The sequence below is a fragment of the Ambystoma mexicanum genome, chromosome 8, assembly GCF_040938575.1.
Source record: "Ambystoma mexicanum isolate Mex_15411 chromosome 8, UKY_AmexF1_1, whole genome shotgun sequence".
NCBI lineage: Eukaryota > Metazoa > Chordata > Amphibia > Caudata > Ambystomatidae > Ambystoma > Ambystoma mexicanum.
The window spans coordinates 1677576872-1677598132 of record NC_090929.1 but is presented as its reverse complement, the minus strand read 5'-3'; the positions used below and the strand labels follow the sequence as shown (position 1 = coordinate 1677598132).

At 46.6% G+C, this 21261-nt stretch overlaps 1 protein-coding gene across 7 annotated transcripts in view; it reads left to right on the top strand.

Annotated features, from left to right (window-relative positions):
* FGFR2 (fibroblast growth factor receptor 2) overlaps positions 1–21261 on the top strand; it is a 159331-nt gene that overhangs the window by 121046 nt on the left and 17024 nt on the right. For all 7 annotated transcript variants that reach the window (XM_069611956.1, XM_069611955.1, XM_069611957.1 and 4 more), the window contains 2 exons: positions 7766–7836; positions 9193–9330. In XM_069611956.1, the coding sequence (XP_069468057.1) occupies positions 7766–7836; positions 9193–9330 (209 nt within the window). The remainder of the gene's footprint in view (positions 1–7765; positions 7837–9192; positions 9331–21261) is intronic.

The following is a 21261-nucleotide window of genomic DNA, read 5'->3' as shown; positions in this document are numbered from 1 at the left end:
TGGAGCGCTAGATCCCAATGCCTTCAAGTTGGAGCGCTATATCCCAATGATGTCAAGTTGCAGTGCTAGATCCCAATGCCTTGAAGTTGCAGCGCTAGATCCCAATGACTTCAAGTTGCAGTGCTAGATCCCAATGCTTTCAATTTGCAGCTCTCAATCACAGTGCCTACAAGTCACAGCACTCGAACGCAATGACATCACGTTGCAGCGATAGATCCCAATGCCATCATCAAGTTGCAGTGCTAGATACCAATGCCTTCAAGTTGCAGCACTAGATCCTAATGCCTTCAAGTTGCAGCACTAAATTGCAATGCCTTCAAGTTGCACCGCTAGATCCCAATGATGTCTAGTTGCAACACCATCCCAGTGCCTTCAAGTTGCAGTGCTAGATCCCAATGACTTCAAGTTGCAGTGCTAAATGCCAATGCTTTTAAGTTGCAGCGCTTGATCCCAATGCCTTCAAGTTGCAGTGCTTAATGCCAATGCTTTTAAGTTGCAGCGCTTGATCCCAATGCCTCCAAGTTGCAGCACTAGATCCCAATGACTTCAAGTTGCAGCAGTAGATCCCAATGCCTTCAAGTTGCAGTGGTAGGTCCCATTGCCTTCACATTGCAGCACTAGATCTCTTTGCTTTCAAGTTGCAGCACTAGATCCCAGTGCTTTAAAGTTGCAATGGTAGATCCCATTGCCTTCAATTTGCAGCACTAGATCTCTTTGCTTTCAAGTTGCAGCACTAGATCCCAGTGCTTTAAAGTTGCAATGGTAGATCCCATTGCCTTCAATTTGCAGCACTAGATCTCTTTGCTTTCAAGTTGCAGCACTAGATCCCAGTGCTTTAAAGTTGCAATGGTAGATCGCAATGCCTTCAAGTTGCACTGCTAGATTTCTACTGCAGCTTTGCAGGACTAGATCCCAATGCGTTCAAGTTGCAGCACTACATCCCAATGCCTTCAAGTTGCAGCACTAGATCCCAATGCCTTTAAGTTGCAGCAATAGATACCAATGCCTTTAAGCTGCAGCACTAGGTCTCAATGACTTCAAGTTGCAGCTGTAGCTCCCGTTGCCTTCATGTTGCAACAATGATCCCATTGCCTTCAAGTTGCACTGCTAGATTTGTACTGCAGATTTGCAGGTCTAGATCCCATTGCCTTCAAGTTGCAGTGGTAGATCCCATTGCCTTCAAGTTGCAGCATAGATCCCAATGCCTTTACGTTGCAGCGATAGAACCCAATGCCTTCATGTTGCAGCACTAGTTCCTAATGCCTTCAAGTTGCAGCACTAGATTGCAATGCCTTCAAGTTGCACTGCTAGATCCCAATGATGTCTAGTTGCAATGCTAGATCCCAGTGCCTTCAAGTTGCAGTGCAATATCCCAATGACTTCAAGTTGCAGCAGTACATCCCAATGCCTTCAAGTTGCAGCGCTAGATCCCAATGTCTACAAGTTGCAGCACTAGATCCCAATGACTTCAAGTTGCAGCAGTAAATCCCAGTGACTTCAAGTTGCAGCGGTAGATCCCAGTGCCTTCAAGTTGCAATGGCAGATCCCATTGCCTTCAAGTTGCAGTGCTAGATCGCAATGCCTTCAAGTTGCACTGTTAGATTTCTACTGCAGTTTTACAGGACTAGATCCCAATGTGTTCAAGTTGCAGCACTAGATCCTAATGACTTCAAGTTGCAGCGGTATATCCCATTGCCTTCAAGTTGCAGTGGTAGATCCCATTGTCTTCAAGTTGCAGCGTAGATCCCAATGCCTTTAAATTGCAGCGATAGATCCCAATGCCTTCAAGTTGCAGTGCTAGATCCCAATGCCTTAAAGTTGCAGCACTTTATTGCAATGTCTTCAAGTTGCAGTGCTAGATCCCAATGACATCAAGTTGCAGTGCTTGATAACGGTGCCTTCAACTTGCAGCGCTAGATCCCAATGCCTTCAAGTTGCAGCAATAGATCCTGATGCCTTCAAGTTGCAGCGCTAGATCCCAGTGTCTTCAAGTTGCAGCGCTAGATCCCAATGCCTTCAAGTTGCAGCAGTATATCCCATTGCCTTCAAGTTGCAGTGGTAGATCCCATTGCCTTCAAGTTGCAGCATAGATCCCAGCGCCTTTAAATTGCAGCGATAGATCCCAATGCCTTCAAGTTGCAGTGCTAGATCCTAATGCCTTAAAGTTGCAGCACTTTATTGCAATGTCTTCAAGCTGCAGTGCTAGATCCCAATGACATCAAGTTGCAGTGCTAGATCCTGGTGCCTTCAAGTTGCAGCGCTAGATCCTAATGACTTCAAGTTGCAGTGCTAGATTCCAATGCCTTCAAGTTGCAGCGCTAGATCCCAATGCCTTTAAGTTGCAGAGATAGATCACAATGCCTTCAAGTTGCAGCGCTAGATCCCAATGTCTTCAAGTTGCACTGCTAGATCCCAGTGCCTTCAAGTTGCAGCACTAGATCCCAATGCCTTTAAGTTGCGGAGATAGATCCCAATGCCTTCAAGTTGCACTGCTAGATTTCTACTGCAGCTTTGCAGGACTAGATCCCAATGCCTTCAAGATGCAGTGGTATATCCCATTGCCCTCAAGTTGCAGCGGTAGATCCCATTGTCTTCAAGTTGCAGTGCTAGATCCTAATGCCTTCAGTTGCAACAGTAGATCTCATTGCCTTCAAGTTGCAATGCTAGATCCCATTGCCTTCAAGTTGCAGTGCTAGATCCCAATGCCTTCAAGTTGCAATGGTAGATCCCATTGCCTTCAAGTTGCAGCGCTAGATCCCATTGCCTTCAAGTTGCAGTGCTAGATCGCAATGCCTTCAAGTTGCAATGCTAGATCCCACTGCCTTCAAGTTGCAGCGCTAGATCGCAATGCCTTCAAGTTGCAATGCTAGATCCCACTGCCTTCAAGTTGCAGTGCTAGATCCCATTGCCTTCAAGTTGCAGCGCTAGATCCCATTGCCTTCAGTTTCAATGCTAGATCCCATTGCCTTCAAGTTGCAGCGCTAGATCGCAATGCCTTCAAGTTGCAATGCTAGATCCCATTGCCTTCAAGTTGCAGCGCTAGATCCCATTGCCTTCAAGTTGCAGCGCTAGATCCCATTGCCTTCAAGTTGCAGCGCTAGATCGCAATGCCTTCAAGTTGCAATGCTAGATCCCATTGCCTTCAAGTTGCAGCGCTAGATCGCAATGCCTTCAAGTTGCAGCGCTAGATCGCAATGCCTTCAAGTTGCAGCGCTAGATCGTAATGCCTTCAAGTTGCAGCGCTAGATCCCATTGCCTTCAGTTTCAATGCTAGATCCCATTGCCTTCAAGTTGCAGCGCTAGATCGCAATGCCTTCAAGTTGCAATGCTAGATCCCATTGCCTTCAAGTTGCAGCGCTAGATCCCATTGCCTTCAAGTTGCAGCGCTAGATCCCATTGCCTTCAAGTTGCAGCGCTAGATCGCAATGCCTTCAAGTTGCAATGCTAGATCCCATTGCCTTCAAGTTGCAGCGCTAGATCGCAATGCTTCAAGTTGCAGCGCTAGATCGCAATGCCTTCAAGTTGCAGCGCTAGATCGCAATGCCTTCAAGTTGCAATGCTAGATCCCATTGCCTTCAAGTTGCAGCGCTAGATCGCAATGCCTTCAAGTTGCAGCGCTATATCGCAATGCCTTCAAGTTGCAATGCTAGATCCCATTGCCTTCAAGTTGCAGCGCTAGATCGCAATGCCTTCAAGTTGCAGCGCTAGATCGCAATGCCTTCAAGTTGCAATGCTAGATCCCATTGCCTTCAAGTTGCAGCGCTAGATCGCAATGCCTTCAAGTTGCAGCGCTAGATCGCAATGCCTTCAAGTTGCAGCGCTAGATCGCAATGCCTTCAAGTTGCAATGCTAGATCCCATTGCCTTCAAGTTGCAGCGCTAGATCCCAATGCCTTCAAGTTGCAGCGCTAGATCGCAATGCCTTCAAGTTGCAGCGCTAGATCGCAATGCCTTCAAGTTGCAGCGCTAGATTTCTACTGCAGCTTTGCAGGACTCTGCCGCTATTGTGATGCTATGGTGTTGCCTGCACCTTTACAGAGGTCCTCAAACTTATCAGGTGTCTGATTTAAGGACGCACTACGTCTTTTGAGGCCCCTGATGTCATGACATATTTTTAATCTTGCTGCCATGGCATTCCTGCAACTTTCTAGGAGTCTGCCAACATGACACACCCCGCGACTGTGCAGGAGTCCAGCTTTGTTTGCATGGTGTTACTCGTTACCTGTTTACCCTGCAAATGATGTGGCCTGGAATCATTGCAGTGCCTTCTTGTGGCATCTGTGGCATGATCCAGTGCCTTGACTGCTCTTGTAAGTCTGCAGGCCTGTGCCATTTTGGGATCGATAATAAACCACTGTGTTAGATATTTGACCTGGTGCCGGCGGGGAGCAGTCCTGTTCTGTTGTGGTGGCGATTTAGCAGCCCATTGCATGGATGCTGTGAGATATTTGACCTGGTGCCGGCGGGGAGCAGTCCTGTTCTGTTGCGGTGGCGATTTAGCAGCCCATTGCATGGATGCTGTGAGATATTTGACCTGGTGCCGGCGGGGAGCAGTCCTGTTCTGTTGTGGTGGCGATTTAGCAGCCCATTGCATGGATGCTGTGAGATATTTGGCCTGGTGCAGGCGGAGAACAATCCTGTTCTGTTGTGGTGGCGATTCTGCAGCCCATTGCATGGATGCTGTGAGATATTTGGCCTGGTGCCGGCGGGGAACAATCCTGTTCTGTTGTGGTGGCGATTCTGCAGCCCATTGCATGGATGCTGTGAGATATTTGGCCTGGTGCCGGCGGGGAACAATCCTGTTCTGTTGTGGTGGCGATTCTGCAGCCCATTGCATGGATGCTGTGAGATATTTGACCTGGTGCTGGTGGGGAGCAGTCCTGTTCTGTTGTGGTGGCTTTTTAGCAGCCCATTGCATGGATGCTGTGAGATATTTGGCCTGGTGCAGGCGGGGAACAATCCTGTTCTGTTGTGGTGGCGATTCTGCAGCCCATTGCATGGATGCTGTGAGATATTTGGCCTGGTGCCGGCGGGGAACAATCCTGTTCTGTTGTGGTGGCGATTCTGCAGCCCATTGCATGGATGCTGTGAGATATTTGGCCTGGTGCAGGCGGGGAACAATCCTGTTCTGTTGTGGTGGCGATTCTGCAGCCCATTGCATGGATGCTGTGAGATATTTGGCCTGGTGCAGGCGGGGAACAATCCTGTTCTGTTGTGGTGGCGATTCTGCAGCCCATTGCATGGATGCTGTGAGATATTTGACCTGGTGCCGGCGGGGAACAATCCTGTTCTGTTGTGGTGGCGATTCTGCAGCCCATTGCATGGATGCTGTGAGATATTTGACCTGGTGCCGGCGGGGAACAATCCTGTTCTGTTGTGGTGGCGATTCTGCAGCCCATTGCATGGATGCTGTGAGATATTTGACCTGGTGCCGGCGGGGAACCGTCCTGTTCTTTTGTGGTGGCCATTGCGCAGCCCATTGCATGGATGCTGTGAGATATTTGACCTGGTGCCGGCGGGGAACCGTCCTGTTCTTTTGTGGTGGCGATTCTGCAGCCCATTGCATGGATGCTGTGAGATATTTGGCCTGGTGCAGGCGGGGAACAATCCTGTTCTGTTGTGGTGGCGATTCTGCAGCCCATTGCATGGATGCTGTGAGATATTTGACCTGGTGCCGGCGGGGAACAATCCTGTTCTGTTGTGGTGGCGATTCTGCAGCCCATTGCATGGATGCTGTGAGATATTTGACCTGGTGCCGGCGGGGAACAATCCTGTTCTGTTGTGGTGGCGATTCTGCAGCCCATTGCATGGATGCTGTGAGATATTTGACCTGGTGCCGGCGGGGAACCGTCCTGTTCTTTTGTGGTGGCCATTGCGCAGCCCATTGCATGGATGCTGTGAGATATTTGACCTGGTGCCGGCGGGGAACCGTCCTGTTCTTTTGTGGTGGCGATTCTGCAGCCCATTGCATGGATGCTGTGAGATATTTGGCCTGGTGCAGGCGGGGAACAATCCTGTTCTGTTGTGGTGGCGATTCTGCAGCCCATTGCATGGATGCTGTGAGATATTTGGCCTGGTGCAGGCGGGGAACAATCCTGTTCTGTTGTGGTGGCGATTCTGCAGCCCATTGCATGGATGCTGTGAGATATTTGACCTGGTGCCGGCGGGGAACAATCCTGTTCTGTTGTGGTGGCGATTCTGCAGCCCATTGCATGGATGCTGTGAGATATTTGACCTGGTGCCGGCGGGGAACCGTCCTGTTCTTTTGTGGTGGCCATTGCGCAGCCCATTGCATGGATGCTGTGAGATATTTGGCCTGGTGCTGGCGGGGAGCCGTCCTGTTCTTTTGTGGTGGCCATTGCGCAGCCCACTGCATTACTGCTCTGATATCTGTGGCTCAGTTCTGGTGGTAACATGTTCTTTTTTGTTTGTGACTGTCATTGTGCAACCCCCTGATTGGCTGCTCTGTGAGTGGTTACCTGGTACCAGTAGTGACAGGCTTCTTTTGTTGTGGTGGTTACTTTGCAGGCCCTGCATGAATACTGCGTGCAGTGTTACCGGGTACCGTTATTGGCAGTCATGTTTTGGTGTGGTGGTCATTGTATGGCCCCTTGCATGGCTGCTGTGTGAACTGTGGCTTGGTGCAGATGATGACCAATCATGTTTAGCTGTGGTGGTCCTTGTGCAGGCCCTGCATGGCTGCTGTGCAAGCTGCAGCGTGGCGTCCTTGTTGGAGATATAGGAGTTATTTTTTGTTGTGGTGGCCATTGTGCCACCTCCTGCATGGGTGATGTGTGTGCTGTGGCCTGGTGCAGGTGCTGCAGATATGGTAACCAGTCCTGTTTTGTTGTGGTGTACATCGTATGGGCTGCGCCTGATGCCTTTGGGGGTCATGGTGGTGAACAGCCATGTTTTACTGTTGTGCTCCTGGGGCCTTTCAACCCCCATTTCTCTATTACTGCTGCAGGCACATTGGTGTGTTCTCTGCAAACTGTGACACTAGCCCGCTTTCCGGTTAACATTGTTTTGTGAGTAGTCTGCGGCATGGCCCTGCATTGTCTTTTGACTGGGTGGCGTGGCTGTGTTAAGGCTGCAACCCTGGAAGTGTAGTACACAGCACATTTTCATGTGTTGTGAGGTCTGTTGCCTACTGTGGCTCACATGATCTCTGAAGTCTGTTGCCTGGTGCCTTTGCTGCAGATTTGGTGAACAGTAGTGTTCTGGTGTGAGGTCTCTTGTATGCCTCTCGGCCTTGCTAAACCTGTGGAAGCTGCAGGTCTGGATTTATCATTGTGTATTGGTGGTTTATGTGGTGTGGTCCTTCTTAAGAGTGGCCTTATTCCTTTAGTTCCATTTCTGGAAGCACGATTGCATTATTGTGTCATTGAAGCTGCACTGCACCTCTCCTGCTCGTTGCTGTTTGCATCCCAGTGGCCTTGCTGGATTCACAATGCATTCTGGTTTTTTTGTGTGTGTGCGGTGTGGTGCTGTGGCTCGCCTGTTCTGAGAAGGCTGCAGCCTGGTGGCCTTGGCGGGGCTATGGTAAACAGCGTTACTCTATTGTTATGCCATTGGAGCTTTCCTGCTCCTCAGTGGCCCTGCCAAGGCTGTGGCCCTTTGCCCTTGCTCGAATTATAGTAAGCAGCTGTGCTTTCTCATCTTGTCCGTGGCGATGTCCCTTGCTTTTGCTTTCCTTTGAAGGCTGAGACCTGGAGCCTTTGCTCAAGTTTGCATAAACAACACTGTTTTGTTCCCTTCCTTTACAGGGCCGGCTACCCGTGAAGTGGATGGCTCCTGAGGCGCTGTTTGACAGAGTCTACACTCATCAGAGTGACGTGTACGTAACTCCTAACTCTCTCTAATCGCCATCCAAAAGACCAAAAGAGCTGGGCCGCAATGACCGACTGCCCGCATAGTCAGTGCACACGCACTGGGGGTGCTGCGTTTGGACGGGCATGATTTTCTGCTAGGCTGATGCCTAATGCCCCATCACTAATCTGCCTGACTTCAAAGCACATCATTGGAGCCCTGACGCTAAACCCCTTGTGTCCGAGCGGAAGTGCCCATGGCCATCGCTTCCCTCCCAGGGACCAGAGAGGGGTGCCCAGTCCACAGTTCTCAAAGCTCTCCTGTAGACAGATTGTGCTGGTCTTGCTGGATCTGCAATCTTAATCCATGGGCGCCCACCGGATTTGTTTCTAAGTAGTGGGGCAATGTTGTCTGTGGGTATGCATGCGCGCGGCTTGACTTCTTTGGTGAGATCAAAACCGTGCCTGTCACGAAACCATGAGGCGCAGTGTTTGCTTCATTACTCTGGGAAGTTCAGCAGAGCATCAGTGACTGCATCTTTGCGGGAGGCCTCGAAGGCAGGGGCAGAATTAGGGACAATAGATGGGAATCCTGCTTTGGTTAGTCTTTGTTGAGCATCTATTTGGTGGGGGATGGGTAGGCAGTGGAGGCCCAAAAGCTAGAATCCCATTCCATCCAATCTGTGGAGGGCATGGATGCTGGTGGGAACTCATGAAATCATCTCTGGGGTCCATATGGGTCAAAGGAGAGGGAGGAAACGATGCACTCACAGTTTCAGTTATTGAGAAGCCATTTCTAGACTCCCTCAGAGGTCTCCAGGCTGGCGGCCGGAAGGGTTTAGAGCCCTCCACTCTGTCTTTGGGAAGCCTGAGAGAATCTGTGAAGAAGTCATCCCAGCCCACATTTTGACTCTGTAGAGGAGTGCTGGAGGACTGGAGAAGTGTGCGGGCTGAGTGCAGTGTGTGCACAGCGATGGGTGAAAGCTTCACCCCCAGTAATGTAAAGCCTCCAAGAGTCAAACATCATGGCTATGAAAGCACCTGTGCTTCAATCTTGGAGGAGGGTTGGGTTTAGAAGAAACCTAAGCAAACCCTCTTGATGAGGTTAGAATGGGACACAGAATGGGACTGTCTGTAGGGGTCTGGGACCAGTGTATTTAGTAGCAGAGGTTGAAAGCTGGTGATGGGATGGGCTAGAGATGGGCCTATTACATGCAAAGTAAGATGGCGGTCCTGTGCATCTCAGTCCTTGTAGATGATCAGCTGCTGGACAGTATGGACCTTCTCATTGGTGTTTAGTTGGTTTCCCTGTGCATGACTGGTCTAGTTGTGTCTTTCAGAGCTCAACACACATTAATGCCTGTGCCTTTCCTCTATTCCTGCAGCTGGTCCTTTGGCGTACTCATGTGGGAGATCTTCACACTGGGTGGGTCCCCGTACCCTGGCATTCCTGTTGAAGAACTTTTCAAGCTCCTGAAGGAAGGCCATCGAATGGACAAACCTGGCAACTGCACCAACGAGCTGTAAGTGTCTGTGCTCGCTGATCATATGCACACTAATTGGAGGTGGAGAGAGTCGGAGGAGATGAGTAATGAGTGACTCGAGGGGTGGGGGATAGGTGGGAGGACTAAGTGCCACTTAGGGAAGGACAGACCAGCTTCCATTGACACAGAGAGTGAGTACTAACCAGTGGGTGCAATGGTGTGTGGCAGTGATTGGAGAAAGGCCACAAAGGACTAGTGGCACAGTACAGATGCCAGTGATTTTGTAGGTGCACATGGGCACAGTAGAGGGCACTCCATACATCCTCCAAAGGAGATGACGTTTAAGGAGAGGGTTGCATAATTGCAGTGCACAGTGTCCCAGAGAAGGGTGAAGGCCGAGTGATCTAGCGACGATGGAGGTCACCAGGTTCCAGAGACCCAGAAAGGAAGGTGCGCCCTCTGAAGGCGAAGGCCAGAATGCATCCATAAGAGGAGGTAAGCCTGCAGTGTAACAGGAACCCAGAAGAGTGTGCAGCCGGCCAGTGATCACATGACAGCAATCCAGCAAGCAGCAAGACCAACTGGAACCCGTGACCTAAAGGGGAGACCGGACGCCAGTAAACCAGAATAATGAGAAGGCAAGCGGAGGTCAGTAACTTTAGCCCACCACTGGGGGCAAGTGGGTGGCACTGACCCCGAGGGCAGCTGCTGAGAGTGGAGGCAACTAGGTGGCTTCGACTCTGTGGGTTGGAGGTCGCTAAATGGCCACAAACTCTTTTACTTAAGAACCGTCCAGCATGGGTTAAATACGTAGGTGTTTGTTGAAAAATAGACAATGTCATTTCTTGTCCCTCCTTACCACACCGTCAATAGACACCGACCAAGATAGGGTAAGCGCTATGTAGGTGCACGCATTCATTCATCTATTCTTAAGGCTATCAAAATAGTGCGACCAATACTACATCTTTAGAGGGGCTTGTCGGGGGGGGGGGCATTCCATTTCCTCCATTCTCTCTACAGAGCTGGATTGAGGAATCTCAGCAGTGGGACCTGGATCGCTCTCTGTTTGGGGCGCGGCACCGCGTACTTGGGGTGACCGCTCGTTACATCTTCTATGCTGCGTGCAGCGCTATGAGTATTCGCGCTTCATAAATGTGCAATGACCCCTTCCTTCTTGCCCCAAAATGTAACTGATTACAGATGGCGCAGCAAAACGGAACGCTCCCTGCATGGCGGCCATTGCAGTGTGCGTGTCCAGACTACGCATGCGCGTGAGCGGATGCTGCTTGCTGTCCTGCCCAGACTCCACGCTGGTCAGTGCCATCACACCACCGTCCTGACAAACCACCTGCACCACTGCGTCACACGCTTGCTTGCTATCAATCAATGCACGAATTGCAATAGTCTCGGAATCGATCCCACGGAGACTGAGTCCGCGTCCAATGAGGGTGCACTTCTGGCCCGAGATCTGGAAGAATCTCCAGAACCAGTGCCTAGCGGCCAAGTGCCTTGGAGTGCCATTCGAAGCGCTATGGCCCCGCAGAGCGTGGAGGTGGTTAAGCAGGCATCTGTACCACGCATTTACATGCACGGTTCAGGCGGTGGTAGCGTTGGCATGGTCGCATCTGGACTCTGCCAGCAGCATTTTCCTGGGCCCTCCTCTGCTCCCAAGGCAATGCTTGCAAAGTGCGTAGAAGGCGGCTGCTTTTAGCAGGTGTCGCTGAGATCTTAGCACTGGCTGCCAGCTAGCAGGTGCAATAAGTTAAAGTGAATCTGCATGGTCCCTCATGCGCGTTGTAGAAAGGGGGCCACCATTCCTGGCTGTTACATGTGCAGCCCCTGTGTGTGCTTCATTCCTGGTTCTCCCTTTTCATGTCACTGCCATAGTCTAGAGGCTGCCCATTAGAAGGCTGTTCTTCCATTAAACCTGCAGGAACAGTATTGAACTCGCTGATGTGCAGGTTGAGGGCCATTCAAGATGGTGAGCCACTCAGGAGACATGTATGTGCCTTGATGCCTGCAGGACTATGGCGCATAAGAAATAAACAAATAAATAAATAAAGACGCATCTCTTCCCTCATTTGGAGCTATGGAAATATTAGTAGGTCATCACAGTTACTTTTTGAAGATATTGAAAAACACAGGGTTTTCAAAACCAGGCGACATAGACGGCTCCGGGGGTTGCCAACACGAGAGAACAAAGGTGTGTGTAATGTTACAAGTTACTGGATAACGACAACCAAGGTTTATGTTTGTTTGCATATAACTGTATTCGGCGTGAAGCCATGAAAGTATACACATCACCAAATATAAGACCACGGTGTATGCAACACCATGTTTCTTTGGAACATTGTAATCACATGTGATTGTTTGCATGAGTCTACCCCTCAGACTCATGTTATAACGAAAGATGTCCTAACACTTGCATTTCAAGCAGGCATTCCTTGTGCATTCTATAACATTAGCTACTGTGAGGTGCTGAATACCTCTCTTACCTTCAGAAGCATCTTACTCCAACATTAATGATATTTGAAAGAACATTTCTTACATTTTATGAATTTCTCTCATGCTGGGGCGTTTCTCACTGCCCTATTGTATTGCTTTTATTGCGTAATGACATATAGAGATGCCAGACAAGTGATTTCTTATTGTTCCGTGATTCATTTATAAGACAAACATATACGTGATAGATACACAACATGTAGTTCAATTTGTATTCAGAGAACTAGGATGGCAATTTCCCAATGCACCGTGCTATTTGTGGTGCTGTAGTTACGCTTACAAACAAACATACATAGCCACACAATGTGTTGAACTTGCTATCCTCTGATAGTATATACCATCTTCTACTGTGAGCATCACAGGTGCCTTATAGCATCGGCTTGAACTTGCTATCCTCTGATAGTATATACCATCTTCTACTGTGAGCATCACTGGTGCCTTATAGCATCGGCTTGAACATGCTATCCTCTGATAGTATATACCGTCTTCTACTGTGAGCATCACAGGTGCCTTATAGCATCGGCTTGAACATGCTATCCTCTGATAGTATATACCATCTTCTACTGTGAGCATCTCAAGTGCCTTATAGCATCGGCTTGAACTTGCTATCCTCTGATAGTATATACCATCTTCTACTGTGAGCATCACAGGTGCCTTATAGCATAGGCTTGAACTTGCTATCCTCTGATAGTATATACCATCTTCTACTGTGAGCATCACAGGTGCCTTATAGCATAGGCTTGAACTTGCTATCCTCTGATAGTATGTACCATCTTCTACTGTGAGCATCTCAAGTGCCTTATAGCATCGGCTTGAACTTGCTATCCTCTGATAGTATATACCATCTTCTACTGTGAGCATCACAGGTGCCTTATAGCATGGGCTTGAACTTGCTATCCTCTGATAGTATGTACCATCTTCTACTGTGAGCATCTCAGGTGCCTTATAGCATCGGCTTGAACTTGCTATCCTCTGATAGTATGTACCATCTTCTACTGTGAGCATCACAGGTTCCTTATAGCATAGGCTTGAACTTGCTATCCTCTGATAGTATATACCATCTTCTACTGTGAGCATCACAGGTGCCTTATAGCATAGGCTTGAACTTGCTATCCTCTGATAGTATGTACCATCTTCTACTGTGAGCATCACAGGTGCCTTATAGCATCGGCTTGAACATGCTATCCTCTGATAGTATATACCATCTTCTACTGTGAGCATCTCAAGTGCCTTATAGCATCGGCTTGAACTTGCTATCCTCTGATAGTATATACCATCTTCTACTGTCAGCATCACAGGTGCCTTATAGCATCGTCTTGAACTTGCTATCCTCTGATAGTATATACCATCTTCTACTGTGAGCATCTCAAGTGCCTTATAGCATCGGCTTGAACTTGCTATCCTCTGATAGTATATACCATCTTCTACTGTGAGCATCACAGGTGCCTTATAGCATCGGCTTGAACTTGCTATCCTCTGATAGTATATACCATCTTCTACTGTGAGCATCACAGGTGCCTTATAGCATCGGCTTGAACTTGCTATCCTCTGATAGTATATACCATCTTCTACTGTGAGCATCTCAAGTTCCTTATAGCATCGGCTTGAACTTGCTATCCTCTGATAGTATATACCATCTTCTACTGTGAGCATCTCAAGTGCCTTATAGCATCGGCTTGAACTTGCTATCCTCTGATAGTATATACCATATTCTACTGTGAGCATCACAGGTGCCTTATAGCATCGGCTTGAACTTGCTATCCTCTGATAGTATGTACCATCTTCTACTGTGAGCATCTCAGGTGCCTTATAGCATCGGCTTGAACTTGCTATCCTCTGATAGTATGTACCATCTTCTACTGTGAGCATCTCAGGTTCCTTATAGCATAGGCTTGAACTTGCTATCCTCTGATAGTATATACCATCTTCTACTGTGAGCATCACAGGTGCCTTATAGCATCGGCTTGAACTTGCTATCCTCTGATAGTATATACCATCTTCTACTGTGAGCATCACAGGTGCCTTATAGCATCGGCTTGAACTTGCTATCCTCTGATAGTATATACCATCTTCTACTGTGAGCATCTCAAGTGCCTTATAGCATAGGCTTGAACTTGCTATCCTCTGATAGTATATACCATCTTCTACTGTGAGCATCACAGGTGCCTTATAGCATCGGCTTGAACTTGCTATCCTCTGATAGTATATACCATCTTCTACTGTGAGCATCACAGGTGCCTTATAGCATGGGCTTGAACTTGCTATCCTCTGATAATATATACCATCTTCTACTGTGAGCATCTCAAGTGCCTTATAGCATCGGCTTGAACTTGCTTTCCTCTGATAGTATATACCATCTTCTACTGTGAGCATCACAGGTGCCTTATAGCATGGGCTTGAACTTGCTATCCTCTGATAGTATATACCATCTTCTACTGTGAGCATCTCAAGTGCCTTATAGCATAGGCTTGAACTTGCTATCCTCTGATAGTATATACCATCTTCTACTGTGAGCATCACAAGTGCCTTATAGCATCGGCTTGAACTTGCTATCCTCTGATAGTATATACCATCTTCTACTGTGAGCATCTCAAGTGCCTTATAGCATCGGCTTGAACTTGCTATCCTCTGATAGTATATACCATCTTCTACTGTCAGCATCACAGGTGCCTTATACCATCGTCTTGAACTTGCTATCCTCTGATAGTATATACCATCTTCTACTGTGAGCATCACAGGTGCCTTATAGCATCGGCTTGAACTTGCTATCCTCTGATAGTATATACCATCTTCTACTGTGAGCATCTCAAGTTCCTTATAGCATCGGCTTGAACTTGCTATCCTCTGATAGTATATACCATCTTCTACTGTGAGCATCTCAAGTGCCTTATAGCATCGGCTTGAACTTGCTATCCTCTGATAGTATATACCATATTCTACTGTGAGCATCACAGGTGCCTTATAGCATCGGCTTGAACTTGCTATCCTCTGATAGTATGTACCATCTTCTACTGTGAGCATCTCAGATGCCTTATAGCATCGGCTTGAACTTGCTATCCTCTGATAGTATGTACCATCTTCTACTGTGAGCATCTCAGGTTCCTTATAGCATAGGCTTGAACTTGCTATCCTCTGATAGTATATACCATCTTCTACTGTGAGCATCACAGGTGCCTTATAGCATCGGCTTGAACTTGCTATCCTCTGATAGTATATACCATCTTCTACTGTGAGCATCACAGGTGCCTTATAGCATCGGCTTGAACTTGCTATCCTCTGATAGTATATACCATCTTCTACTGTGAGCATCTCAAGTGCCTTATAGCATAGGCTTGAACTTGCTATCCTCTGATAGTATATACCATCTTCTACTGTGAGCATCACAGGTGCCTTATAGCATCGGCTTGAACTTGCTATCCTCTGATAGTATATACCATCTTCTACTGTGAGCATCACAGGTGCCTTATAGCATGGGCTTGAACTTGCTATCCTCTGATAATATATACCATCTTCTACTGTGAGCATCTCAAGTGCCTTATAGCATCGGCTTGAACTTGCTATCCTCTGATAGTATATACCATCTTCTACTGTGAGCATCACAGGTGCCTTATAGCATGGGCTTGAACTTGCTATCCTCTGATAGTATATACCATCTTCTACTGTGAGCATCTCAAGTGCCTTATAGCATAGGCTTGAACTTGCTATCCTCTGATAGTATATACCATCTTCTACTGTGAGCATCACAAGTGCCTTATAGCATCGGCTTGAACTTGCTATCCTCTGATAGTATATACCATCTTCTACTGTGAGCATCTCAAGTGCCTTATAGCATAGGCTTGAACTTGCTATCCTCTGATAGTATATACCATCTTCTACTGTGAGCATCTCAGGTGCCTTATAGCATAGGCTTGAACTTGCTATCCTCTGATAGTATATACCATCTTCTACTGTGAGCATCACAGGTGCCTTATAGCATCGGCTTGAACTTGCTATCCTCTGATAGTATATACCATCTTCTACTGTGAGCATCACAGGTGCCTTATAGCATCGGCTTGAACTTGCTATCCTCTGATAGTATATACCATCTTCTACTGTGAGCATCACAGGTGGCTTATAGCATCGGCTTGAACTTGCTATCCTCTGATAGTATATACCATCTTCTACTGTGAGCATCACAGGTGCCTTATAGCATCGGCTTGAACTTGCTATCCTCTGATAGTATATACCATCTTCTACTGTGAGCATCACAGGTGCCTTATAGCATCGGCTTGAACTTGCTATCCTCTGATAGTATATACCATCTTCTACTGTGAGCATCACAGGTGCCTTATAGCATCGGCTTGAACTTGCTATCCTCTGATAGTATATACCATCTTCTACTGTGAGCATCTCAAGTGCCTTATAGCATCGGCTTGAACTTGCTATCCTCTGATAGTATGTACCATCTTCTACTGTGAGCATCACAGGTTCCTTATAGCATAGGCTTGAACTTGCTATCCTCTGATAGTATATACCATCTTCTACTGTGAGCATCACAGGTGCCTTATAGCATCGGCTTGAACATGCTATCCTCTGATAGTATATACCATCTTCTACTGTGAGCATCTCAAGTGCCTTATAGCATAGGCTTGAACTTGCTATCCTCTGATAGTATATACCATCTTCTACTGTGAGCATCACTGGTGCCTTATAGCATCGGCTTGAACTTGCTATCCTCTGATAGTATATACCATCTTCTACTGTGAGTATCACCGGTGCCTTATAGCATAGGCTTGAACTTGCTATCCTCTGATAGTATATACCATCTTCTACTGTGAGCATCACCGGTACCTTATAGCATAGGCTTGAACTTGCTATCCTCTGATAGTATATACCATCTTCTACTGTGAGCATCACCGGTGCCTTATAGCATAGGCTTGAACTTGCTATCCTCTGATAGTATATACCATCTTCTACTGTGAGCATCACAGGTTCCTTATAGCATAGGCTTGAACTTGCTATCCTCTGATAGTATGTACCATCTTCTACTGTGAGCATCACAGGTTCCTTATAGCATAGGCTTGAACTTGCTATCCTCTGATAGTATATACCATCTTCTACTGTGAGCATCACAGGTTCCTTATAGCATAGGCTTGAACTTGCTATCCTCTGATAGTATATACCATCTTCTACTGTGAGCATCACAGGTGCCTTATAGCATCGGCTTGAACATGCTATCCTCTGATAGTATATACCGTCTTCTACTGTGAGCATCACAGGTGCCTTATAGCATCGGCTTGAACATGCTATCCTCTGATAGTATATACCATCTTCTACTGTGAGCATCTCAAGTGCCTTATAGCATCGGCTTGAACTTGCTATCCTCTGATAGTATATACCATCTTCTACTGTCAGCATCACAGGTGCCTTATACCATCGTCTTGAACTTGCTATCCTCTGATAGTATATACCATCTTCTACTGTGAGCATCACAGGTGCCTTATAGCATCGGCTTGAACTTGCTATCCTCTGATAGTATATACCATCTTCTACTGTGAGCATCACAGGTGCCTTATAGCATAGGCTTGAACTTGCTATCCTCTGATAGTATATACCATCTTCTACTGTGAGCATCACCGGTGCCTTATAGCATCGGCTTGAACTTGCTATCCTCTGATAGTATATACCATTTTCTACTGTGAGCATCTCAAGTGCCTTATAGCATCGGCTTGAACTTGCTATCCTCTGATAGTATATACCATCTTCTACTGTGAGCATCACAGGTGCCTTATAGCATCGGCTTGAACTTGCTATCCTCTGATAGTATATACCATCTTCTACTGTGAGCATCACAGGTGCCTTATAGCATCGGCTTGAACTTGCTATCCTCTGATAGTATATACCATCTTCTACTGTGAGCATCTCAAGTGCCTTATAGCATAGGCTTGAACTTGCTATCCTCTGATAGTATATACCATCTTCTACTGTGAGCATCACAGGTGCCTTATAGCATCGGCTTGAACTTGCTATCCTCTGATAGTATATACCATCTTCTACTGTGAGCATCACAGGTGCCTTATAGCATGGGCTTGAACTTGCTATCCTCTGATAGTATGTACCATCTTCTACTGTGAGCATCTCAAGTGCCTTATAGCATCGGCTTGAACTTGCTATCCTCTGATAGTATATACCATCTTCTACTGTGAGCATCACCGGTGCCTTATAGCATCGGCTTGAACTTGCTATCCTCTGATAGTATATACCATCTTCTACTGTGAGCATCTCAAGTGCCTTATAGCATAGGCTTGAACTTGCTATCCTCTGATAGTATATACCATCTTCTACTGTGAGCATCTCAAGTGCCTTATAGCATAGGCTTGAACTTGCTATCCTCTGATAGTATATACCATCTTCTACTGTGAGCATCTCAAGTGCCTTATAGCATAGGCTTGAACTTGCTATCCTCTGATAGTATATACCATCTTCTACTGTGAGCATCTCAGGTGCCTTATAGCATAGGCTTGAACTTGCTATCCTCTGATAGTATATACCATCTTCTACTGTGAGCATCACAGGTGCCTTATAGCATCGGCTTGAACTTGCTATCCTCTGATAGTATATACCATCTTCTACTGTGAGCATCACAGGTGCCTTATAGCATCGGCTTGAACTTGCTATCCTCTGATAGTATATACCATCTTCTACTGTGAGCATCACAGGTGGCTTATAGCATCGGCTTGAACTTGCTATCCTCTGATAGTATATACCATCTTCTACTGTGAGCATCACAGGTGCCTTATAGCATCGGCTTGAACTTGCTATCCTCTGATAGTATATACCATCTTCTACTGTGAGCATCACAGGTGCCTTATAGCATCGGCTTGAACTTGCTATCCTCTGATAGTATATACCATCTTCTACTGTGAGCATCACAGGTGCCTTATAGCATCGGCTTGAACTTGCTATCCTCTGATAGTATATACCATCTTCTACTGTGAGCATCTCAAGTGCCTTATAGCATCGGCTTGAACTTGCTATCCTCTGATAGTATGTACCATCTTCTACTGTGAGCATCACAGGTTCCTTATAGCATAGGCTTGAACTTGCTATCCTCTGATAGTATATACCATCTTCTACTGTGAGCATCACAGGTGCCTTATAGCATAGGCTTGAACTTGCTATCCTCTGATAGTATATACCATCTTCTACTGTGAGCATCTCAAGTGCCTTATAGCATAGGCTTGAACTTGCTATCCTCTGATAGTATATACCATCTTCTACTGTGAGCATCACAGGTGCCTTATAGCATCGGCTTGAACATGCTATCCTCTGATAGTATATACCATCTTCTACTGTGAGCATCTCAAGTGCCTTATAGCATAGGCTTGAACTTGCTATCCTCTGATAGTATATACCATCTTCTACTGTGAGCATCACTGGTGCCTTATAGCATCGGCTTGAACTTGCTATCCTCTGATAGTATATACCATCTTCTACTGTGAGTATCACCGGTGCCTTATAGCATAGGCTTGAACTTGCTATCCTCTGATAGTATATACCATCTTCTACTGTGAGCATCACCGGTGCCTTATAGCATAGGCTTGAACTTGCTATCCTCTGATAGTATATACCATCTTCTACTGTGAGCATCACTGGTGCCTTATAGCATCGGCTTGAACATGCTATCCTCTGATAGTATATACCATCTTCTACTGTGAGCATCACAGGTTCCTTATAGCATAGGCTTGAACTTGCTATCCTCTGATAGTATATACCATCTTCTACTGTGAGCATCACAGGTTCCTTATAGCATAGGCTTGAACTTGCTATCCTCTGATAGTATGTACCATCTTCTACTGTGAGCATCACAGGTGCCTTATAGCATCGGCTTGAACTTGCTATCCTCTGATAGTATATACCATCTTCTACTGTGAGCATCTCAAGTGCCTTATAGCATCGGCTTGAACTTGCTATCCTCTGATAGTATATACCATCTTCTACTGTGAGCATCTCAAGTGCCTTATAGCATCGGCTTGAACTTGCTATCCTCTGATAGTATATACCATCTTCTACTGTCAGCATCACAGGTGCCTTATACCATCGGCTTGAACTTGCTATCCTCTGATAGCAAATACCATCTTCTACTGTGAGCATCACAGGTGCCTTATAGCATCGGCTTGAACTTGCTATCCTCTGATAGTATATACCATCTTCTACTGTGAGCATCACAGGTTCCTTATAGCATAGGCTTGAACTTGCTATCCTCTGATAGTATGTACCATCTTCTACTGTGAGCATCACAGGTTCCTTATAGCATAGGCTTGAACTTGCTATCCTCTGATAGTATATACCATCTTCTACTGTGAGCATCACAGGTTCCTTATAGCATAGGCTTGAACTTGCTATCCTCTGATAGTATATACCATCTTCTACTGTGAGCATCACAGGTGCCTTATAGCATCGGCTTGAACTTGCTATCCTCTGATAGTATATACCATCTTCTACTGTGAGCATCTCAAGTGCCTTATAGCATCGGCTTGAACTTGCTATCCTCTGATAGTATGTACCATCTTCTACTGTGAGCATCACAGGTGCCTTATAGCATCGGCTTGAACTTGCTATCCTCTGATAGTATATACCATCTTCTACTGTGAGCATCACAGGTGCCTTATAGCATCGGCTTGAACTTGCTATCCTCTGATAGTATATACCATCTTCTACTGTGAGCATCACAGGTGCCTTATAGCATCGGCTTGAACTTGCTATCCTCTGATAGTATATACCATCTTCTACTGTGAGCATCACCGGTGCCTTATAGCATCGGCTTGAACTTGCTATCCTCTGATAGTATATACCATTTTCTACTGTGAGCATCTCAAGTGCCTTATAGCATCGGCTTGTCACAAACAAATATAACATCCTACAGACATTTTCAAAGTTCAAGCATTGCGTTCTTGCAGTTTCACTTTTGATAGTAGACACTTAATCTCTTTTAGCCAACTTCAGCTGTGTCTGTTGTTTGTGTGATATATTTTATGCTTCTGTGCTCACGAGGTATCTAGTTCATTATTTTATCTATTTTCTTTAATGGTCATTTGCCAATCCTCAGACTCACCCTGTACTCACAATGAAGCATTTGGCAATGTGAGCTCTGCTTCAGTGGACCATGCTGACTTCGGTTTCCACCAAGGCCAGGCACGCCGGTGGCGGGGGGCTCCACAAACCAACCGCAAAGTGTCTCAAACTGCAAATATTTCATGGGAACCGGCAATTTCCAGTGATGCCTAAGTTGAGGTAGGGGTGCGAGGGGTCCATAATTTCTCTTCATGCCCCCATTGAAGGTAGTCCCACGGCACTAAGCTAACTCTCAACGACCCGCATCCTCATCATTATCGTCCACTCTGCACGCGTTCAGAAGCATTCCGTCGGCACCACTGAAAGACTGACCTTGGAAAAATCAATGACTTGGGGAAATATAACTGCCACCTA